Source organism: Camelina sativa, chromosome 4 (genome assembly GCF_000633955.1).
Source record: "Camelina sativa cultivar DH55 chromosome 4, Cs, whole genome shotgun sequence".
Taxonomy (NCBI): Eukaryota; Viridiplantae; Streptophyta; class Magnoliopsida; order Brassicales; family Brassicaceae; genus Camelina; species Camelina sativa.
The window spans coordinates 16,905,222-16,923,919 of NC_025688.1; the positions used below are offsets into that span (position 1 = coordinate 16,905,222).

At 37.3% G+C, this 18,698-nt stretch overlaps 2 protein-coding genes and 2 pseudogenes across 5 annotated transcripts; 3 read left to right on the forward strand and 1 right to left on the reverse strand.

Annotated features, from left to right (window-relative positions):
• LOC104780834 overlaps positions 1 to 5,415 on the forward strand; it is an 11,929-nt pseudogene extending 6,514 nt beyond the window's left edge.
• Positions 9,001 to 11,277, forward strand: LOC104783973 (annotated as a pseudogene).
• On the forward strand, positions 12,158 to 14,899 carry LOC104780838 (small RNA degrading nuclease 1-like). 3 transcript variants are annotated; one of them, XM_010505379.2, is made up of 13 exons: positions 12,158 to 12,385; positions 12,474 to 12,653; positions 12,772 to 12,849; positions 12,944 to 13,012; positions 13,097 to 13,240; positions 13,348 to 13,464; positions 13,552 to 13,621; positions 13,699 to 13,799; positions 13,890 to 14,021; positions 14,111 to 14,218; positions 14,308 to 14,409; positions 14,497 to 14,597; positions 14,685 to 14,899. In XM_010505379.2, the coding sequence occupies exons 1-13, from the start codon at positions 12,353 to 12,355 to the stop codon at positions 14,875 to 14,877; spliced, it is 1,428 nt and encodes a 475-aa protein (XP_010503681.1). In that variant the 5' UTR covers positions 12,158 to 12,352; the 3' UTR covers positions 14,878 to 14,899. The 3 variants fall into 3 exon arrangements, with proteins under 3 accessions (XP_010503681.1, XP_010503682.1, XP_010503683.1); XM_010505380.2 differs by lacking the exon at positions 14,685 to 14,899 and having other exon boundaries at positions 12,160 to 12,385; positions 14,497 to 14,622; XM_010505381.2 differs by lacking the exons at positions 12,158 to 12,385; positions 12,474 to 12,653 and having other exon boundaries at positions 12,773 to 12,849; positions 12,939 to 13,012.
• LOC104780837 (phosphatidylinositol 3,4,5-trisphosphate 3-phosphatase and protein-tyrosine-phosphatase PTEN2B) lies at positions 14,721 to 18,667 on the reverse strand. Of its 2 annotated transcripts, none has more exons than XM_010505377.2 (13): positions 18,527 to 18,667; positions 17,536 to 18,069; positions 17,153 to 17,254; positions 17,001 to 17,057; positions 16,765 to 16,830; positions 16,441 to 16,617; positions 16,263 to 16,349; positions 16,117 to 16,181; positions 15,952 to 16,028; positions 15,828 to 15,874; positions 15,592 to 15,722; positions 15,449 to 15,518; positions 14,721 to 15,362 (listed from the first exon to the last, which is right to left on the reverse strand). In XM_010505377.2, exons 2-13 carry the CDS (start codon positions 18,001 to 18,003, stop codon positions 14,907 to 14,909), a joined length of 1,803 nt encoding a protein of 600 aa, XP_010503679.1. In that variant the 5' UTR covers positions 18,004 to 18,069; positions 18,527 to 18,667; the 3' UTR covers positions 14,721 to 14,906. The 2 variants fall into 2 exon arrangements, with proteins under 2 accessions (XP_010503679.1, XP_010503678.1); XM_010505376.2 differs by having other exon boundaries at positions 17,536 to 18,148.

Below are 18,698 nucleotides of genomic sequence, written 5' to 3' on the forward strand. Positions count from 1 at the left end.
GGATCATTGAACAAGTTCAAGGCAAGACTTGTAGCAAAAGGTTATGTACAACAACAAGGAGTGGACTTCGAAGAAGCGTTTGCACCTGTAGCTCGAATTGAAACTATTCGACTACTTATTGCTATCGCAGCTTCGAAGGGATGGGAGATTCATCACCTTGATGTGAAAACCGCATTCTTAAATGGTGACTTAAAAAGAGCTGGTTTATGTGTGCCAACCCGAAGGCTTTGTTAAACGAGGACAAGAAGATCGAGTGTACAGACTACATAAGGCGTTGTATGGTCTACGTCAAGCTCCAAGAGCTTGGAACGTGAAGCTTGATCATGTTCTGAAGAAGATGAACTTTAAAAGATGCATAAAGGAGCCTATTGTGTATCTCAAGAGTGACAAGAAAGAAATTCTGGTAGTGGCAATCTATGTTGATGACTTGTTTGTGACAGGAACTTCACAAAGAGTCATTGATCAGTTTAAAAGGGATATGTCAAGAGAGTTTGAGATGTCAGACCTCGGAAAGTTGACATATTATCTTGGTATTGAAGTAGTACAAGGAGCGGATGGGATAAGAATAAAACAAGAAGGTTATGCTCAAGGTATTCTTATCGAAGATGGATTCGTGTAACTCAACGCACATACCATTGGAGCCTGGTATGGAGATATCAAAGGCTGAAGAGCAACCTGAGATTGATGCCACAAGATGTTGAAGAACGATTGGGTGTCTAAGGTATCTGCTTCACACACGTCCCGAATTGGCTTTTGCTGTAGGAGTTTTGAGCCGGTATATGCAGAGTCCGAGAGAGGTACATGGACAAGCTCTTAAATACTTGTTAAGGTACGTGAAAGGAACCACCAACTTAGGCTTGTTCTACAAGCGTGATGGGTTGAGTAAGGTTGTTGGATACAACGACAATAGTTACAAAGCTGATATCGATGATGGAAGATGTACTGGACGTCATGTGTTCTATCATGGTTCATCATTAATCACTTGGACTTCACAAAAACAACACACAGTGGCGATGTCATCATGTGAAGCTGAGTTTATGGCAGCTACAGAAGCAGCAAAACAAGCCATATGGTTGAAGGAGTTGCTAAGAGAAATACTTAGTCTAGATGAGAAGATCTTACTAAGGATTGACAACAAGTCAACCATAGCTCTAAGTAAGAATCCAGTATTCTACGGAAGGAGTAAGCACATACTCACAAAGTATCACTTTATTCGTGAGTGTGTGGAGAATGATCAGATAGAAGTGGAGCATGTTCCCAGTGAGGAGCAGAAGGCGGACATCCTCACTAAACCACTAGCAAGAATAAAGTTCAGAGAAATGAGGAATCTGATCAGAGTACAAGAGATTGAAGCACCCAGAGTTCAAGTTGGAATTAAGGGGGAGAATATTGTATAATTTCAACTTGAGGAACAAGCTATCTCTTACGAAGTTGCCAAAAGAGATAGAATAGGAAAGAAAAAAAGTTCCTAAAATCTATAAGTTGTAATATGTTAATCCTAATAGGTTTAGGAAAAGTTAAAAACCTATAAATATAGGAGTCTATGGAGAGGTGTTCCATAAGACTTGAGAGAGAGATTCAGTTTTTGAGAGAGTTTTCTAAATCAATAATAAGAGAGGTGTTCTTATATTTCAAGTTCTTTGTTATTAGAAACTTGTGCTTATCGGTGTGAATGCAACACATACGAGCTTGTCAGCCATTGCTTCGAACTGTAAGAAGCTTGAACGGTTAGCTCTTTGTGGGAGTGGTACGATTGGAGACACGGAGATTGGTTGCATCGCGGAGAAATGTGTGGCGTTGAGGAAGTTCTGTATCAAGGGATGTCTTATTTCAGATGTCGGGATCAAGGCGCTGGCTTTAGGCTGTCCTAAGCTGGTGAAACTAAAGGTGAAGAAATGTAAACTGGTTACGAGTGAAGTCAGGGAATGGCTGCGTGAACGGAGTATATTGGTGGTGAGTATGGATGGTGATGAAACCAATGACACGGGCCTGGTGGATGGTGGTGATCAGGGAGTTCTTGAGACTGTTGTTGAGGACCCGCCGCTGGTGGCTGATGGTAATGGCGGTGTGGAGTTTGCAGGTGGTAGTAGGTTAGGGTTAGCTATCTTGAAGACAAAGTTAGGGTTACTTGCAGGAAGGAACATGGTGGCGAGCACGTTTAGGAGATGGTCTCAAGGTGAAGCTACTAGTTCCATTTGATTGCACCTCTTTTTATTACAAGATTTGTGCATTCAAAACAAAAACTTGCTTCTGTAATATTATGTATTTGTTTCTGTTTTTAATTTTCACAATTCATTTTCAAGATTTCATGGCTTAAGGTTATTACTATTACGAATTTGTTATTTTCGACGTAGCTTTAATCATAAGTTCCAACAATTACAATGTGAGCTGTGTTTTAATATAAAGATGCTGGAGTCTTGAGACTCGGAGAACAGTGTGTATATAACATCTCTTATAGTAATGCTTTAAAGAACATTTTGAAAGAACTTGGTGCCTTGCACCGTGCAAGAGATGGTCTCAAAGTGAAGCAACTAGTTCCATGTAATTTCATTGCATCTCTTCAAATACAAGGGTCTCGCAGATCAAAACAAAAACACCTGACCTAACCTAACCTTTTTTTATTTTATTTTGATCCAGAACAAATGCCTACTTCTGTATTTATTAGTATTATTTATTTCATTATTTGAACTTCACAATTCAATTTAAAGTCAAGGAAAGCATGCACTACAATTATTTTTGAAAAATGTTATATTTCTTTTCCCATACTGCTAGTTTATGTACGTTTGCTATCGTGAATCTAAAAAACAATATATATAACATTAATTTCTCTTATTTATGTCTAGGTAAAACAAAACCAAATGGTTGACCGATTAAAATACAAGTTTATATTTCACTTTTTCTTTTGAAATCGCAGCATAAATGACAATTCTAGAAATATAAAATGTTCTTAACAAGATTCTCTGATAATTGGTTATTTTCTTATAAAATGTAGCATTATTATCTAATAGTTATATCTTAACATGAATAATGATTATTTTCCCTAATGACTCTTTTCCCCTTCAAAGGGGTGCGGGCGTGCTGTTTTCAAATTTTCACTGATAATCAAACACATTTACACTCTTAATTAATTTACATACACCTCATCAGCGAAGTCAACAAATGAACAATTTAGTTTCGGAACCATTAAATAGTTTCGAAACCATGCACTAACGCGAGCTATAAATACCAACATCGTCTCTTGAAGTTCCTGCATAAACTAGAAACTACACAAGCAATTTGATACACTTACTCAAGAGAGAGAAAACTCACTTATAGGTATCTACTTAATTGTTTCTTCAAACTTTTTGTTTTTGTTTTCTAATTGTAACAATTTATATTTCTTTGATTTTCATATCCTGCAATTATATTATGAGGATCTGTTAAAAAAATGTGATGTAAGACAACACTATTGTATCAACTTTACTCTGTTTAATTTTTATGAAATAGCCCCCGGATCTAGAAAAATCGACTGGTACCATATGGAGAACAAAGATGTAAGTCAAGATATCACAATGTGATTGATAATTTAATGAGTTTTAGTTTTCTAATCTCTGTTTTTTTTCTTGTTCTCTAAGGCTCATCGTCTGGCTCATCGTCTTATGATTGAAACGTTCAAGCTGAAATCTCCAGTTAATGATACTCCTGAGCAGGTGTGTTGGAATAAATCAATAAACATGTCTATATATATATATAAGTTTGATAGTAATATCTTGGAAATATTATTGGTTGTACAGAAGCTAATTCGACTGACCGTTGAGCATCCGCAATACCTACAAGACTATTCATTCTCTCCAAGGTTTGTCTTTTTCTGTTTAATATATCAAAGTTATTTGTTTATTTTATGGGGTTCCTTAAGACTTACTTAAATTGCTAAGCAGGGCTGGTTTGTATCCGATGTGGGAATGAAAATGACGAATGCGATGATTTCAAACCAAATGGTAGCTGTTGATTGTGAGATGGTTCTTTGTGAAGATGGGAGGGAGGGTGTGGTTAGAGTTGGCGCTGTTGACCGCAATTTAAAGGTATACCTTTGAGTTTTTTTTTGAATCTTTATTTTGTATTGAGGTCTTTTGCAATAATGTATCCTTAACTCGGCTGATTGAATGTTCATGATGGCTTTAGGTGATTCTCAACGAATTTGTGAAAACCGGATAAGGCTATTGTTGACTATAGGAAAACTATTACTGGAGTTACTGCTGAAGATGTCAAAAATGCTACTCTCTCTCTGGTAATGTTAGTCTTTCTATTTATTTTATTTTTCTTAGAGACAACACATATATATACAAGTTATGTTTGTGCAGGCAAAATTGAGGCCATTACTTTCTATGGGTACAATTTTGGTAGGTCACAGTTTGAACCATGACTTGTAAGGTAAGTAAATACTTTTCTAGTACTGTTATTCTTATTAGTTTTTATTGGATTTTTGCTAAAGCCTGAGTTTTTTTTTATTCCAGTGATGAAGATAGACCATCCCATAGTAATTGATACTTCACTTGTATTCAAGTTTCCCAATGCTCGAAACTTCAGAAGACCTTCGCTTAATACCCTTTGCATGGTTAGCCTTTATATACTCTTTGATGTCTTCACATAAGAAGATTAAATAGTTACATTCTTAAAACTTCCTATAAAAAAAATAAAAAACATTTTCAGGCTATGTTGGGGTACGAAGTCCAAAAGACTGGTGTTTCTCATCATTGCGTACATGATGCTGCTGCTGCAATGAAGCTTGTACTTGCTCTTATGGAGAATAGAGTTGGCACAACAATCACACTAACTAAAGAGGTTACAAAAAAGTCTGATTTACCACATTTGTTATTTACCTTAAATTACAATTAAAATGTATTTAATTTTTTTTTTTATCATAGATGCTGGAGGATGAGAAATCAAGATTCTTTCTACATAGAATCCCTCACTATTTGCCAAGTAAAGATCTGGAACAAGTTCTTGCTCGAGAGTTTCATTCCAGAGAGTTTCAAATTGATGTTAAGGTTGGGATATCAAAACCATAGTGTATATAATTTACATAAATATATAACACGGAACTCTATTTTAAGGTTGGGATATCAAATTGATGTCTTTTATTTTTCGTTTTCGCCAGCCAGCAAAAACACAAGGAGGTTACTACTGTGCAATTGTTATTTTCGGTAGCTGGAAAGAAGCAAATCGAGCATTTGATAACATCAATGGAAGTCAAGAGAGGGTATGTTAAAATTTATTTTTTTTGGTTTGAAAGGGTTCTGAAGTCATTGTTCAAGAGTGATCATAAAGTAAGTTTGGGTGTTATGTTTCGCTTTTCAGGATTCGTTGGGGCTGCCACAGAAGCTCATTTCTAGTTCAACCGCTAGCTTTTATGTCCGTAAAATGACTCAAGATTAATAATGCAATATCATGCAACCTAGGATTCGGTTGAAGCTTATAATGTTGTTATAAATTATGCTCTCTTATTTTCTATGTTTTGAAGCAGTTTTAACACTGCTTAATAATAATAAATTTCAGGTTTTAATAATATTTTTTCAGATATCCGAGTTTATCAGTGGCAAAATTAATAAACTGTCACAATATAGAACAGAACAGAACAATTGTGAAAGTCATCTAAATGAATTCGATGAGTTGAAGCAGAAACAGAGAGTAAACTCCAAGATCAGAAGCAAGTATAAGATCTTCAATCACAAAATACAATTGGGAAATAATAAAAAGTTTTTTTGTTCTTTTAAATAATAAAAGGTTTTTTGTTTCTTTTAAATAATAAAAAGTTTCCATGTTTCTTGAGCATAATTTATGAAGATTTTTGAAGAGTTCAACCAAAATCATTAAAAGTGAACAAGTGAAAGATTGCTAAAGACTGTAAGAGAGTTTTGTTGATTAGTTTTCCAAAATCTTGTAAAGTTTTCCAAACAATCCATGTATTTTTATGATATTTTCCATGACTTTATTTTCTAAAGAAAGTGACCATCATGAACCAATAACATAATAATTGAACTCATTAACAATTTTAGATTATATTGTTTTAATTGAATAACACAAAACTTTTAATGACTTAATAAAATTAAAGTCTGAATCCAATGATCCAAATTTGTTAAGATTTTTTATTTTTTTAACCCAACATTAATAAATTAAAAGAGAACTCCGAGGTTGGTTGCCCAAACCGGAGGAAAAGAGTTTACAAAAGAATTTTCAGAAACTAAAGTTCCAGAAGAACGGGCTAAACAATCTGCCCTTACATTAAACTCACGAGGGATCCTGTCCAGGGTGAAGAAGGGAAAGATGATCTGATCATAGAAAAGTCCTCCAGTAGGATCGAGAAAGCGGGCCAATCATCGGGCTTCTGCACCATCGCGAGTAACTCTGCCCAATCCGTCTCAAAAGCTTGACAATCCACTCTTGTCGCCATTATAGACTCCATAGCCCAGGTCAGGGCTTGAAGCTCTACATGTAAGGGAGTAAGGCCGCGTCGCTGACTCCGGGCTCCCAAGAGAAGCGTCAAATCATCACCACTGCAAAACCACCACCCCAAACCTTGGAGAACATCCGACCTTTTCCATGAACCATCAATTTGGGAACGGGGAGAAGACTCCCTAACAACCAAAGAATCCAGAGGATTTGAATAACTCCCGGTGAAAGATTTGGCATCATCCCACAATAATTTTTCATTAGTCGCCTGATTTAAAATATCTATCGGCTCTGCCTCCATTCCCTGAAAAACCTTTTTATTCCTATCTTTCCAGACTGACCAAAGTATCCAGGAAAGACGAAGAGTGATATAAGAAATCCCCGAATGCGATGCCGCCCGCCAATATATAAAATCCAGATTCACATAGATTGAAGCATATGGAAAGCCTTCTGCATCTAGCGATAAAGGAGACCGCTCCCAAATACTCCGCGAACGCGGACACTCAAAAAGAGCGTGGTTGATGGTCTCTGATTCCAGACCACACCGTTTACACATGGTATCACATCGGACACCTCGATGCGCAAGCCGTTCCAGTACAGGGAGAGTACCATAAGCGATCTGCCAGAAAAAATGTTGAACCTTGGAGGGAACCTCAAGTTTCCACGCTTGTGCTCGAAGAGCCATACATGTAGGTCCGTATTCAACTTCCATAATTAATTCCCGTGCTAACCGATAGCCTGATTTCACCAAATACTTCCCTGACTTAGTAAAATGCCATACTAAGCTGTCTGGCTTATAAAATTTACTAACCGCAATACTCCGAATAATCGGTATATCCACCGGATCGAAAAACTCCTCTAGTATAGGTAAGTGCCAATTCTTCGTAGTTGGATTAATTAAATGATTAACCATCAAACTTGGAAGCAACAATCGACCTCGACCATTAGCTGGTCTTGGACGAATATCTGGTAACCACGGATCACGCCAAACCGAGATAGAACAGCCAGAGCCTACCGCCCATCTCGCGCCATGCTCCACCAGTGCCTTAGTTGAGTAGATACTCCTCCAAGCAAAGGAAGGGTTATATGGTTTTTTGGCCAAAAGAGGGTGTTTATTCCTAAAATATCGGCCTCGCATTACCCGAGCTATTAAGGAAGTCGGATAATGAATAAGACGCCAGAACTGTTTCGCCATCATAGCATCATTAAATTGATCCAGAGCTCTGAAACCTAGGCCCCCTTCACACTTATCTTGACACATTTTATCCAAAGCTACCCAATGCATACCAAGAGCCTTATCATTCGACTTCCACCAGAAGGTAGAAATAGCACTCGTTAATTTGGATGTCAGTTCCTGCGGTAGTTTATAACACGACATAACATGGATAGGAAGTGCTAACGCCACCGACTTAATCATAATCTCCTTGCCCCCCTTCGATAAAAGCTTCGCAGACCAACCATTTACTCAGTCGTCCAACCGATCCTTAAGATAGCTAAAAACTTTAGTTTTCGAACCCTGAAGACTCTCAGGAATACCCAAATACGAACCCATACCGCCTTCTTTAGAAATACCTATAACGGATTTTAATTGAGATCGTAGATCGGATGGGACCTTTTTGCCAAACATAATAGAAGATTTTTCCAGATTAACCTCTTGTCCTGAGGCTTTACCATAATCTCCTATTATTTCCATTACCTTCCTACACTCAGATGCCTCTGCTTTGCAAAAAAACAGACTATCATCAGCAAATAACAAGTGCGAAATAGTAGGACTATCACAGGCAATTGTGATACCCGTTAGTTTCTTTTCCCGTTCAGCCTTCTTAATGTTTGCTATCAGAACCTCTGTACATAAAATGAACAGATACGGCGACAGAAGATCTCCTTGATGTAAACCCCTTTGAGGAAGAATAGAACCCCTGGATTGACCATTCAATAAAACTTGATATGACACAGAAGAAACACACCACATTATCCACAAAATCCATTTTCTGGCAAAACCTAATTTAACCAAAACCGCCTCCATAAAATCTCATTCAACTCGATCATATGCCTTACTCATATCTGTTTTGAATGCCAAAAACTCCGCCTGACACCGTCGATTGGTATTTAACCCATGAAACATTCCTGAGCGACAAGAAAATTTGTTAAGATTTTAATTGACTTTTTACAAATCACAAATTAATAACACTAAACTTTAACAGAGTTTAATAAAATTTTGATCTAATAATTACATAACATTTAAAATCTTTAAAACTCTATTCATATCAAACCAATAACCCCTCGCTTCTTATAAATTTTTTTTATTGGATTCTATAGAAGAACTAGAGTCAATAGTCTTCTTCCTCATCTGCTAACTACAAATTTAGGAAAGTTATGTCAAAAAGCATTCAGGAAAGTTTCCTAAATCAGTTTTCTATTTTTTTTAAAGTTATATTGAAAAACATATAAAAAAATCTCTCTTATCAAAAGGCGAAGAAATTATAACCCTAACTCTATTCCTTCTTCCTCAAGCTTTCCCCGGCTCTGATTTTTTTTTTCGCAGTTTCAACGGCCCTGCTTATTAGTATCATGGAGCCTAAAGTAGGAAGTTCGTCACTCTTTTTTTTTTTTTGAATCTGTTTCTCTAACTTCTCAGGCCGAGTAGCTATTTTTCTTGTGTGAATAAAATCGCTCTTAGCTTTTAAGGTTGAATTTTTCTGTATCTTAAAATTAATTCCGTCAAATTTATCAAATTTAGGTGTTAGAAGATTTGGTGAAGGAAGTGCAAAATCTAGGTCTGCGAAGAGAAAACGGAGTATGGAAGGATTTTTCAGATATTTACGACAAAAAGTATGGATCAAGCATGAGTGACCCTTCAAGACATTCCCATGATGATGATTTAGTCGCTTTTCTAGCAACTTTTCAGAAGAAAGAAGATTTACAGGTAAGTGAAGAGATAACACAAATGTGATTGATGTTAATGACTAATGACTTTTGGTTTTTTATTAATCTACGCTTTTTTTTTTGCTCTTACTAGGCTCTGCTATGTTACGCCAATCATCTTATGATTGAAAAGTTCAAGCAAGAGTCTCCGGATAAAGATACTCCTGAGCAGGTGTGTTGGAAACTCAATATAAAAAAAAAACATGTTTTGAGGATATTTGGTAGTAATATGTTTCAAAAATGTTACAGAGGCTACTTCGATTGACAATTGAGCATCCGGAATACCCTGTGGTCTATTCATTCCAGCCTTACTCTAAGGTTTGTTCCTATCCTGAACAATGGCATTTGCTGTTTAGTGTATAGTACTTTTTTTTACTTGTTAATTAAGACATGTGAATTGCTTAAGCAGGACTGGTTTGTATCCGATGTTGGAATGAAGATGTCGAAGAATGTGATGAGCTCAACACACATGGTAGCTGTTGACTGTGAGATGGTTCTTTGTGAAGATGGGACTCTGGTTTGGGTAGAGTTGGTGCTGTAGACCAAAATTTAAAAGTAATATTATTAGAGTTGGTGATTTGTATTTCTTAGTGAGCGTCTTTTAACGGGTGATCAAATGTTCATGGCTTTAGGTGATTCTTGACGAATTTGTGAAACCGGACAAGCCTGTTCTTGACTATATGACAAGTATCTCAGGAGTTACTGCTGAAGATATTAAAAAAGCTACTCTCTCTGTGGTTGATATACAGGTAATATATAAACCATGTAGTTTTTTTTTTTGTCCTTAAGAAAACACATATACAAGTTATGTTAATTGTGTGAACTTTGCAGGAAATATTGAGGCCCTTTCTTTCTACGGGTACAATTTTGGTAGGTCACAGTTTGGACCATGATTTGAAAGGTAAGTAAAAAGTTAAAAATCTCTAGTTGAGTCCATGTTAATTTTGTTAGATTTATTTTTGGCTAAGCTGATGACGAGTGTTTTGATTTCAGTATGGAAGATATATCATCCAAAAGTAATTGATACTTCACTTGTTTTTAAGTATCCGAATGCACGAAAGTTTAGAAGACCTTCACTTAATGACCTTTGCAAGGTAAATCTTATAATGGGGTTTCTCTACTATTCTTGAGGGATTCACAAAAAATATACAACATTCTTGATACTTTTTCTTTTTCCTATTTTGTTTTAACTAGTTTATGTTGGGTTACGAAGTCCAAAAGGCTGGTGTTTCTCATGATTGCGTACACGACGCATGCAGCAACTACAATGAAACTTGCACTTGCTCTTATACAGAAAAGAGTTGGCACAACAATCTCCCAATCTAAAGAGGTTACAAAAGGATCTTCTTACCAAACTTATAGGTTTTAGTATCATTACCTACAATTAACAAATGTCTGAAAAAATTAACTATAGGATTTGGAGGCTAAGAAATCAAGACTCTTTGTGCATAAAATCCCTCACAATGTGCCATCTGAACTGTTGGAACGAGTTCTTTCTGTAGAGTTTTTTTCCAAAGAGTTTACAATCGATGTTAAGGTACCTCGAGAGATCAAAACTATACAATATATATACTTTTATCTAGAACTTTTCTTTGACCTCGGATTTTTTTTTTTTTTTTCAATTGGCATGCAGCCAGCAAAAACACCTGGAGGTTACTATTGGGCGGTTGTTAATTTTAATAGCTCAAAAAAGGCAAATAAAGCATTTGAAAACGTTGCTGGAAACAAACTCGAGGTATTTATAAATAGAATCTCTGCTTAACGGATCTGAAAACTTTGTGATGGAGAGTGATGAAATAAGTTTATATGCGTTGTTACATATATTTTGCTTATCAGGATTCGTCGGGGCTGCCACAGAAACGTATTGTCTTGAGGCTGAGTTGTTGTCCAAGAGCTAGTTTATTTGTTCGTAAAATGGATTAAGATGAATGATGTAACTTAGGAGGGGGGGGGGGCTAGGGGATTTGGTATATAGATACAATATGAAATCTCATAAAACAAAAAATCATAAAACAAGAATTGATATAACCTATTGTTAAGTGATGAAAAATTGTCCTCTCTATATCTTCTCCCCTTGTCCACAACTCCTTATGCTATGGACCCTCCATCGTAGTGGTGTCCTCATACTCCAGTTAAACTCACCTACATGAGCTTTATTGTGTTCATATTGAAAGAACAGACAGAACAAAGGTGAATTTGTCTTGTAAACTTGTGTTTTCGATAATAATGTTTTTGAGTGTTTACAGTTTCTTATATACACTACTTAAGAACAATCATATACAGCTGTCTAGGGTGAGTCATCCTCTGTGTTTTGCAGAGATTGCAGAGGTGCATTTTTGTTCTTATTAGAGCAGTTGGTCTTGTCTGGAGACGTCGTTTTCACCTTCGTATGAACGGTCTTCGTGCTTGCAGGCATGACTGCGACAAGGTGAGATGTTGTCTTCAATGTTTTCTTCTGTTGTATTTAAACGTGTGGGCTTGACTGGATTTGGGCCTTTGTTGAGGTTGTGTCGAGGCCCATCGTTATATCTTCTACAATTATAACGAAAATTAAATATGTTTTTCTAGGAAAAGTTACACACACAAAAAAAAGTTTTGGTAAAAAAAAAAAAACTGAAGAAGCTAAAAAAAAGATAAAAATCATAAAATTATTAGATGACATAAGATGGATCTTAATATAAAAAAGTCACTATATGGGAAGTCAAAGATGCCACAGAGGACGCATACTCGGAAATTTTGACTTTTGTGGCTTCTCCATGATTAAGTCCCCCTCAAATGTCACTATCGACCATGTTCGAGTATAACCAGTTTGGTCTCAGACGGTCAGACCCACGTGAGACTTGACCAATTAATTCAAGGGATATACAAGGAGAAGCAAAAAAGAAAAGTAGTGATTTTTTTTCTCAAAATCAAAAAACAGAAACCCTAAACACTCTCTGTTTCTTCTTCCACAAACAGTGTTGGTTTGAGCCGCCCCGGCATTGTTTCTCGTACTACTATGGAGCTTCAACTAGCCACCGCTGAGAAAGAAGTTGGTGTCTTTTGTTTGACCTTAGCGTGAATTACCTTACTCTGTATCACTTAAAATTCCGTTTAAAATTTTTGTTTTTCCGATTTAGGTGCTTGAAGAGTTGGTGAAGTTACTGCAGAGTCGAGATTTCCGAGGAGAAAAAGGGAACTGGAAGGAGTTTTTAAGTGTTTACGACAAAAATGTTCAATCACCTATTGACCCTTCTAGGCGTTCCCGTGACGATTTGGTCCAGTTTCTGACTACTTTTAAAAAGAAACAAGATTTGCAAGTAAGTGTGTCAACCCCAAGAAATACACAATTGTGTTTTTTTAATTTTTGGCCACCAAATGCTTACTGTTACTAATAAAGTCTTGTCTTTTTTTGTTTGTTGCTGCCTTGCTGGTAAGGTTCTGAAATGTCACGCCAATCATCTTCTCATTGAAAATATGAAGCAGGAATTTGAAGATAAAGACACTCCTGAGCAGGTTAGGGAATGATTTTTGTCTGGATATGTTCGAGTTTGATAAGGAATATGTTTGAAGTGAGCTTTAATAAAATGTTGTTGTTTTGGCAGCACAGATGCTAGTAAGGTTGACCGTTGAGCATCTGAGTTACCCTCTAGACTATTCATTCCAGCCATACTCCGAGGTTTGTTTCCCTCTCTCCTTAACAACGGGATCTTGATGTTTTTACTTGCGGTTCTTTAAGACTTCTTGATGAATTGCTAAGCAGGACTGGTTTATATCTGATGTTGGATTGAAGATGTCAAAGGTGATGAAATCAACTCAAATTGTAGCTCTTGATTGTGAGATGGTTCTTTGTGAAGATGGGACTGAGGGTTTAGTTAGAGTTGGCGCTGTAGACCGTGATTTAAAGGTATATAGAGCTTAGATAACCTTTATTCTTCTTTAGTGACCGCCTTTTTCGCAATGTACCTGTCTTCTTGACCCTTGAGTGAGTGATCAAAATGTTCATGGCTTTAGGTGATTCTTGACAAATTTGTGAAACCGGACAAACCTGTTGTTGACTATAGAGCACACATAACAGGTGTGACTGCTGAAGATATCGCAAATGCTACACTCTCTGTGGCAGATATACAGGTACCAATGTAGAGCCTTCTATTGGTTTATCTTCTTCCTAGCAATAGCGTTATAGGTTGTTATGTTAACTGTGTGAAGAATGTACAGGAAACTTTGCAGCCTCTTCTTTCTGAGGGTACTATTTTGGTAGGTCACAGTTTGAACAGAGATTTGCAAGGTAAGTAAAAAAGTTCACAGTAGATTTATATTTATTGGGGTTTTAGCTACAAACTTATGGGTATTTTTTTATCCCAGTGTTGAAGATAGATCATCCCAAAGTAATCGATACCGCACTTGTATTCAAGTATTCCAATGCACGAAAGCTCAGAAGACCTTCACTTAACAACCTTTGCAAGGTAAGTCTATAATGTGTTTCTCTACTCTTTAGGTGAATATCACCAAAAAGGATAACACTTTTTAAGTACTTTTTTTTTTGTATTTTCCAGTCTATTTTGGGTTACGAAGTCCGAAAGGTCGACGTTCCTCATGATTGTATACACGATGCAACAGCTGCGATGAAACTTGCACTTGCTGTAATAGAGAAAAGAGCTGACACAACAATCAAACCATCTAAAGAGGTTAGCAAAGATGGATTTACTAAACTTATAGTTTTATCATTACTTAGATACAATTACAAAAACAAATGTCTGCAATTTTTTTCCCATAGATGCTGGAGGTTGAGAAAAGAAAACTCTTTCTACATAAGATCCCTCACAATGTGACATCTGAAGAGCTGGACCAACTTCTTTCTGGAAAGTTTACACTTGATGTTAAGGTTGAGAAGTCAAACCATGTACTTTTTTTTCTCTAAGGATTCATAACGTTAAAACCTTTCTTTGACCTCTGTTATTTCTCGTTTGGCAGCCAGCAAAAACGGAGAGAGGTTACTATTGTGCATTTGTTGTTTTTGATAATTCAGAAGAAGCAGATCAAGCATTTGAAAACGTTGATGGAACCCAAATGACGGTATTTTAGAATCTCTGCTTTTGGATCCAAAACTATCTGATTGAAAAAGATGACATAATTTTTGGCATTGGTGTTTTTTTTTTTCAGGATTCATTGGGTTTGCCACAGAAACTGGTCGTCTTGAAGCGGAGTTCGGGATCAAGAGCTAGTTTATATGTCCGTAAAATGGTTCAAGATGATGATGCAACGTAGGACTAGATTTAACTGTTTCAATATTTTGTATTGTTCTACTGTTATAATCTAGGATTCTGATAAGGTTTGACGTTGATTTATAGATCTACTAAGAGGAGCTCTAAGTTAAGATGCAGGAATGAGATTATCGCCAACCACAAATGCAATTGGGAACCAATGAAAAGATTCTGTTATTTTGTTTTACAACTTGCAATTGTTTCTTTTGTGATGAGAAGCTATATAAAAACAGAATCAATACAAAATCTGTTGTACTTGTGTGTGTGTGTGTGTGTGTGATAAGTGTGATAAAACCTGACTTTTCAAGCTCAATCGCTTTCATAGTCTTCTTCTTCATCTCCAAAGGAGAAGACCGATGCGTCTGCAGCAATAGCTTTGATATCACTAACTGCTAATGAGTGGTTCGGTAATGGATTATGAAGATCTGAGGATGATGAACTTGTGATACTTCTGTTCGCAGAAGGGTCATCTGTCTTTGGTGGCTCATTGATCTGATGAGGTTTACTAGTTGTGTGCATCGAGCCTGCTGTATTCTCGGTAGTTGAATTAGTCTCAATGGGTTTCGAGTTTCCATTGTCTTCCCCATCACTGTCGGAGAATACATCATCATCTTTGTTCTGATTAGACTCGAGTTTGCTGGAATCAGCACTGGAGCTGCTTTGAGATTGTTGTTGGGTGGAATCAGATTTGGACTTTGTTGGTTGAGAATTGTCGGATTCTATCATTACGATCTCGACATGGAAACCTGGTGCAGGTAGTTTTCTCTGCAAAAACCGTCAAGGGATCAGGTCTAAAGGAAAGCAACCGGGTTCGTATTTTAGATCAATAAGGCTATGAACATCTCTTTTACCTTGTCGAAGCCATCAAAGTCGCTACCTTTCAGCATTGTTCTGTTATCAGTCAGTGTAGTATTTAGCCAACTACGTTCAGAGACAGTTAAGGTTAGTGAAGTTGTCGATTTGGAAGATGTGTGTTAAGGAAGAGAGAGTTTACCAGTAGAAATCTCCATCACTATCGTGAAAGTGGATTTTGAAGTCGCCGGCTAATTCTGTTAGACCAGCTTCACCAGGTATTGCAAAGACAACAACTCCTTTTTTGGGTGCCTTTATCCAAAAATCTTCAGGCTATACAATCCACAAACCCAAGTTTATATGTCAAGACGAGTTGTGGTTATGTAAAAAATAACGTCAGACGAGAGAGAGAGAAGAACCAAGGTGAACAATGCCTACCCCCAAATCCTTGGTTTTCTGATGTTTCTTAGTAGAGAAAAGTATATCTGTACAATAAAAGAAAATGGAGCATTTTTCAAACGTATGCAAATTTACAAAAGAAGAGAAGACACTAGCTCTTTACCAGTGTGGTTAGAGATCGTAATGGCAGGTCTAATCCAGTAAGGGCAGTTGATTAGGCGAAACCCTCTGAGCATGCATCTACATAAGTGTTTGTTCTCAGGTTAGGGATATATGAATATCACCACAAATTAATCTACCTGACTGGTCAGATATGTGTGAAGCCTACCTTTGTTCGGGTGGAACTTTCCCGTCAAATTGATTTTGAACACGTTCGTAGTACTTGACATATCGCTGAAGGAAACACGAAAGCTCGTTTAATAGGATGAGGGAGAATCGAATAATTAAAAAGAGTGGTGTGAGCTCAAAACTTACAATCTGACTTGGGAGAACGAGAGCTTTCCCATCAAGACATCTCTTTTGGTTATAGTAATCAATAGCCTCCTCAGCTGTAGGAAAGAACTGCAATGGAGTTACCAATCAGATCAGTCACAGGAGACTTACAGAGAAGGAACGAGTTCATCGGCCAAGACTTCGCTTCATTAAGTCTCACCTTGAGATATAGAAGAAGACAGCATATCATTAATCCGGTTCTTGCCATTCCAGCTTTACAATGAACTACCACTACATTTTGGATATCTTCCTTCAACCATGTGTATGCACTTTGACAAAATGATGGTATCAATTGGATAGGAGGACAGTTATGGTCATCAAATGGAAAAGATGCAACCTGAAGAAAAGGAAAACAGACAAGTGGAGTGATTAAGCAAACGATGTAAGATGTCTATAAATACTAGCTTTGAAAACAAGGACAACAACAGAAACTGCCTGCAAGATATATGGTCTGAGATATCAAGTGCATAGAGTTTGTATATACCTTCCCCTCAAATCTTGAAGCATCGTACAATCTCTCTGAACAAAGGTTGTAGACCTTATATTTGTCCTGCATATTGGGAACAAGGTTTAAAGATCAGTAACGAGATGATCCAACATAGCCAAGTAACACTATAAGGCAGCCTAATAAAATCCAACTGGTATGATACATATAAGAATTGGTGGAATCGTCAGAAACTCATACAGTTTAAGAGGCTTCCAGTCTGTGTCAATGGTTACCTTGTGATGAGTTTCAAAAAACTTGATCACCTCTTCCATGTGATTACGATATAGTCCCTGGATATGACATTTGTCAATGAGAAACTCAAGTCTGAGAGAAGAAAAGAATTGGCTGGGGAACTTATATTTCAGACCACGGGCAAGCTATTTACCTCGAAAAATCCAAAAAGACCAGAGCTTATGTCACCAGCTGGGAACCCCATTGCGATTATATTCTCAGTTATATATGTCATATCCAAATCGAATTCCCCCTCCTGGAGAATGGACCAGATGGCAGATGCCATGTAAACAAGTGATGTAAGTGATACTGATCTGGGCACTCAAATATACTAGAATCTAGTCATACATTAATTAAAATGGAAAGCATGAAAAGCTTGAGTAGAAAATATGATAACTAGTATTGGCCTTTTGGGAAAAGATTTTGTGCAAGCCCCTATGAAAGGATAGTGTTACTGAAACAAACTGTTGTGACTATAATGTGTGTCACTACAGTTTCAAGAATCTAAAAATACCAAGGAAGAAAAAATTACAATACCTGGTATCTTCTTTTGTTCTGAGAGACAATGTGGCGTGCTTTCACCTGCATTGCTTTTACGGCACCACGAGATGAATCTACCACGGCCTTCGTGAGCGACTCAAGAGCACCACCAACTTGTGTGTTTGTTGATCTAGGATCACTGACCTCATCTGACCCTTTCGTTGGCAAATGCAGACCAAGTTCAGAGGTGAATCTCGTGAAAGCTGACATCCCAGAATCTGCAGCGTGTGGATCTTGCTGCGGGAATTTCAAACTTTTGGCCCAAGAAGAAAGACCGGAAGAAGAAAATATAGATGACGGTGATTCGCGTGGGGAAGAACCTGGCGGGCATGGAACTATATCCACAGTTTTACTCGAAGGTTCAGAGCCATTAGAAAGCATTTGAGTATCAACCTTTACAGCTGAAGCTTCTGTACTAATGGAATCTTCTCCTACAGAGCTCACTGGACCTTCTTCAACACCCATAACAGTTTCAGAAGGTTCAGAATTACCAGGAACGGTTACATCTTTCTCAGATACTGTACCTGGAGACTGAGATGAAGATTCAGCAGAATCAGTTTCCATTTCAGCAGTCCAACGATTAGCCTACTTGACGAGCAAAACAAACAACCTAAAAACAAAGAAAAGTTCACGCTTAGCTTCTCATGAAATCAAAACACTACTCCAAATCACCACATTATCCATGTTTGTGAGTACACCACACCACAACACACACGTCTGAATTCGGTAAAGCTATCGGCTAAATACGCTTCTAGAATCATCTGAAAAGAGCACTCACTACGAAAAATATTGCTTCGCAGGATGAAACAACCTAAGACCGTACACTAGTGCCACATTGCTTTACAATTCGATTATCTAATTTTCACACATCTCTCAAAGCCAAATCAATGACGGAGTCGAAGAAACAGATCTCAAATTCATAAACAGCGAGTCAAAATTATCAAAGCAGATCAAGAGACGAAACCACGAAAAACTCGAGATTGTTTACCGGAGAATGAGAATGCGGGAAAGATTAGGTTCGAGTTCTTGCGTAGCGAAGAAGAGAGTCAATGGAGGAAGCAGATTTTGGGGGTTGATTCAGAGGAGCAGCACCGTACGAATATTTCCGATGAACGTGCGGAGATCAACGATCATCTCCCCCGCTCTTGCCGGTCAGAATT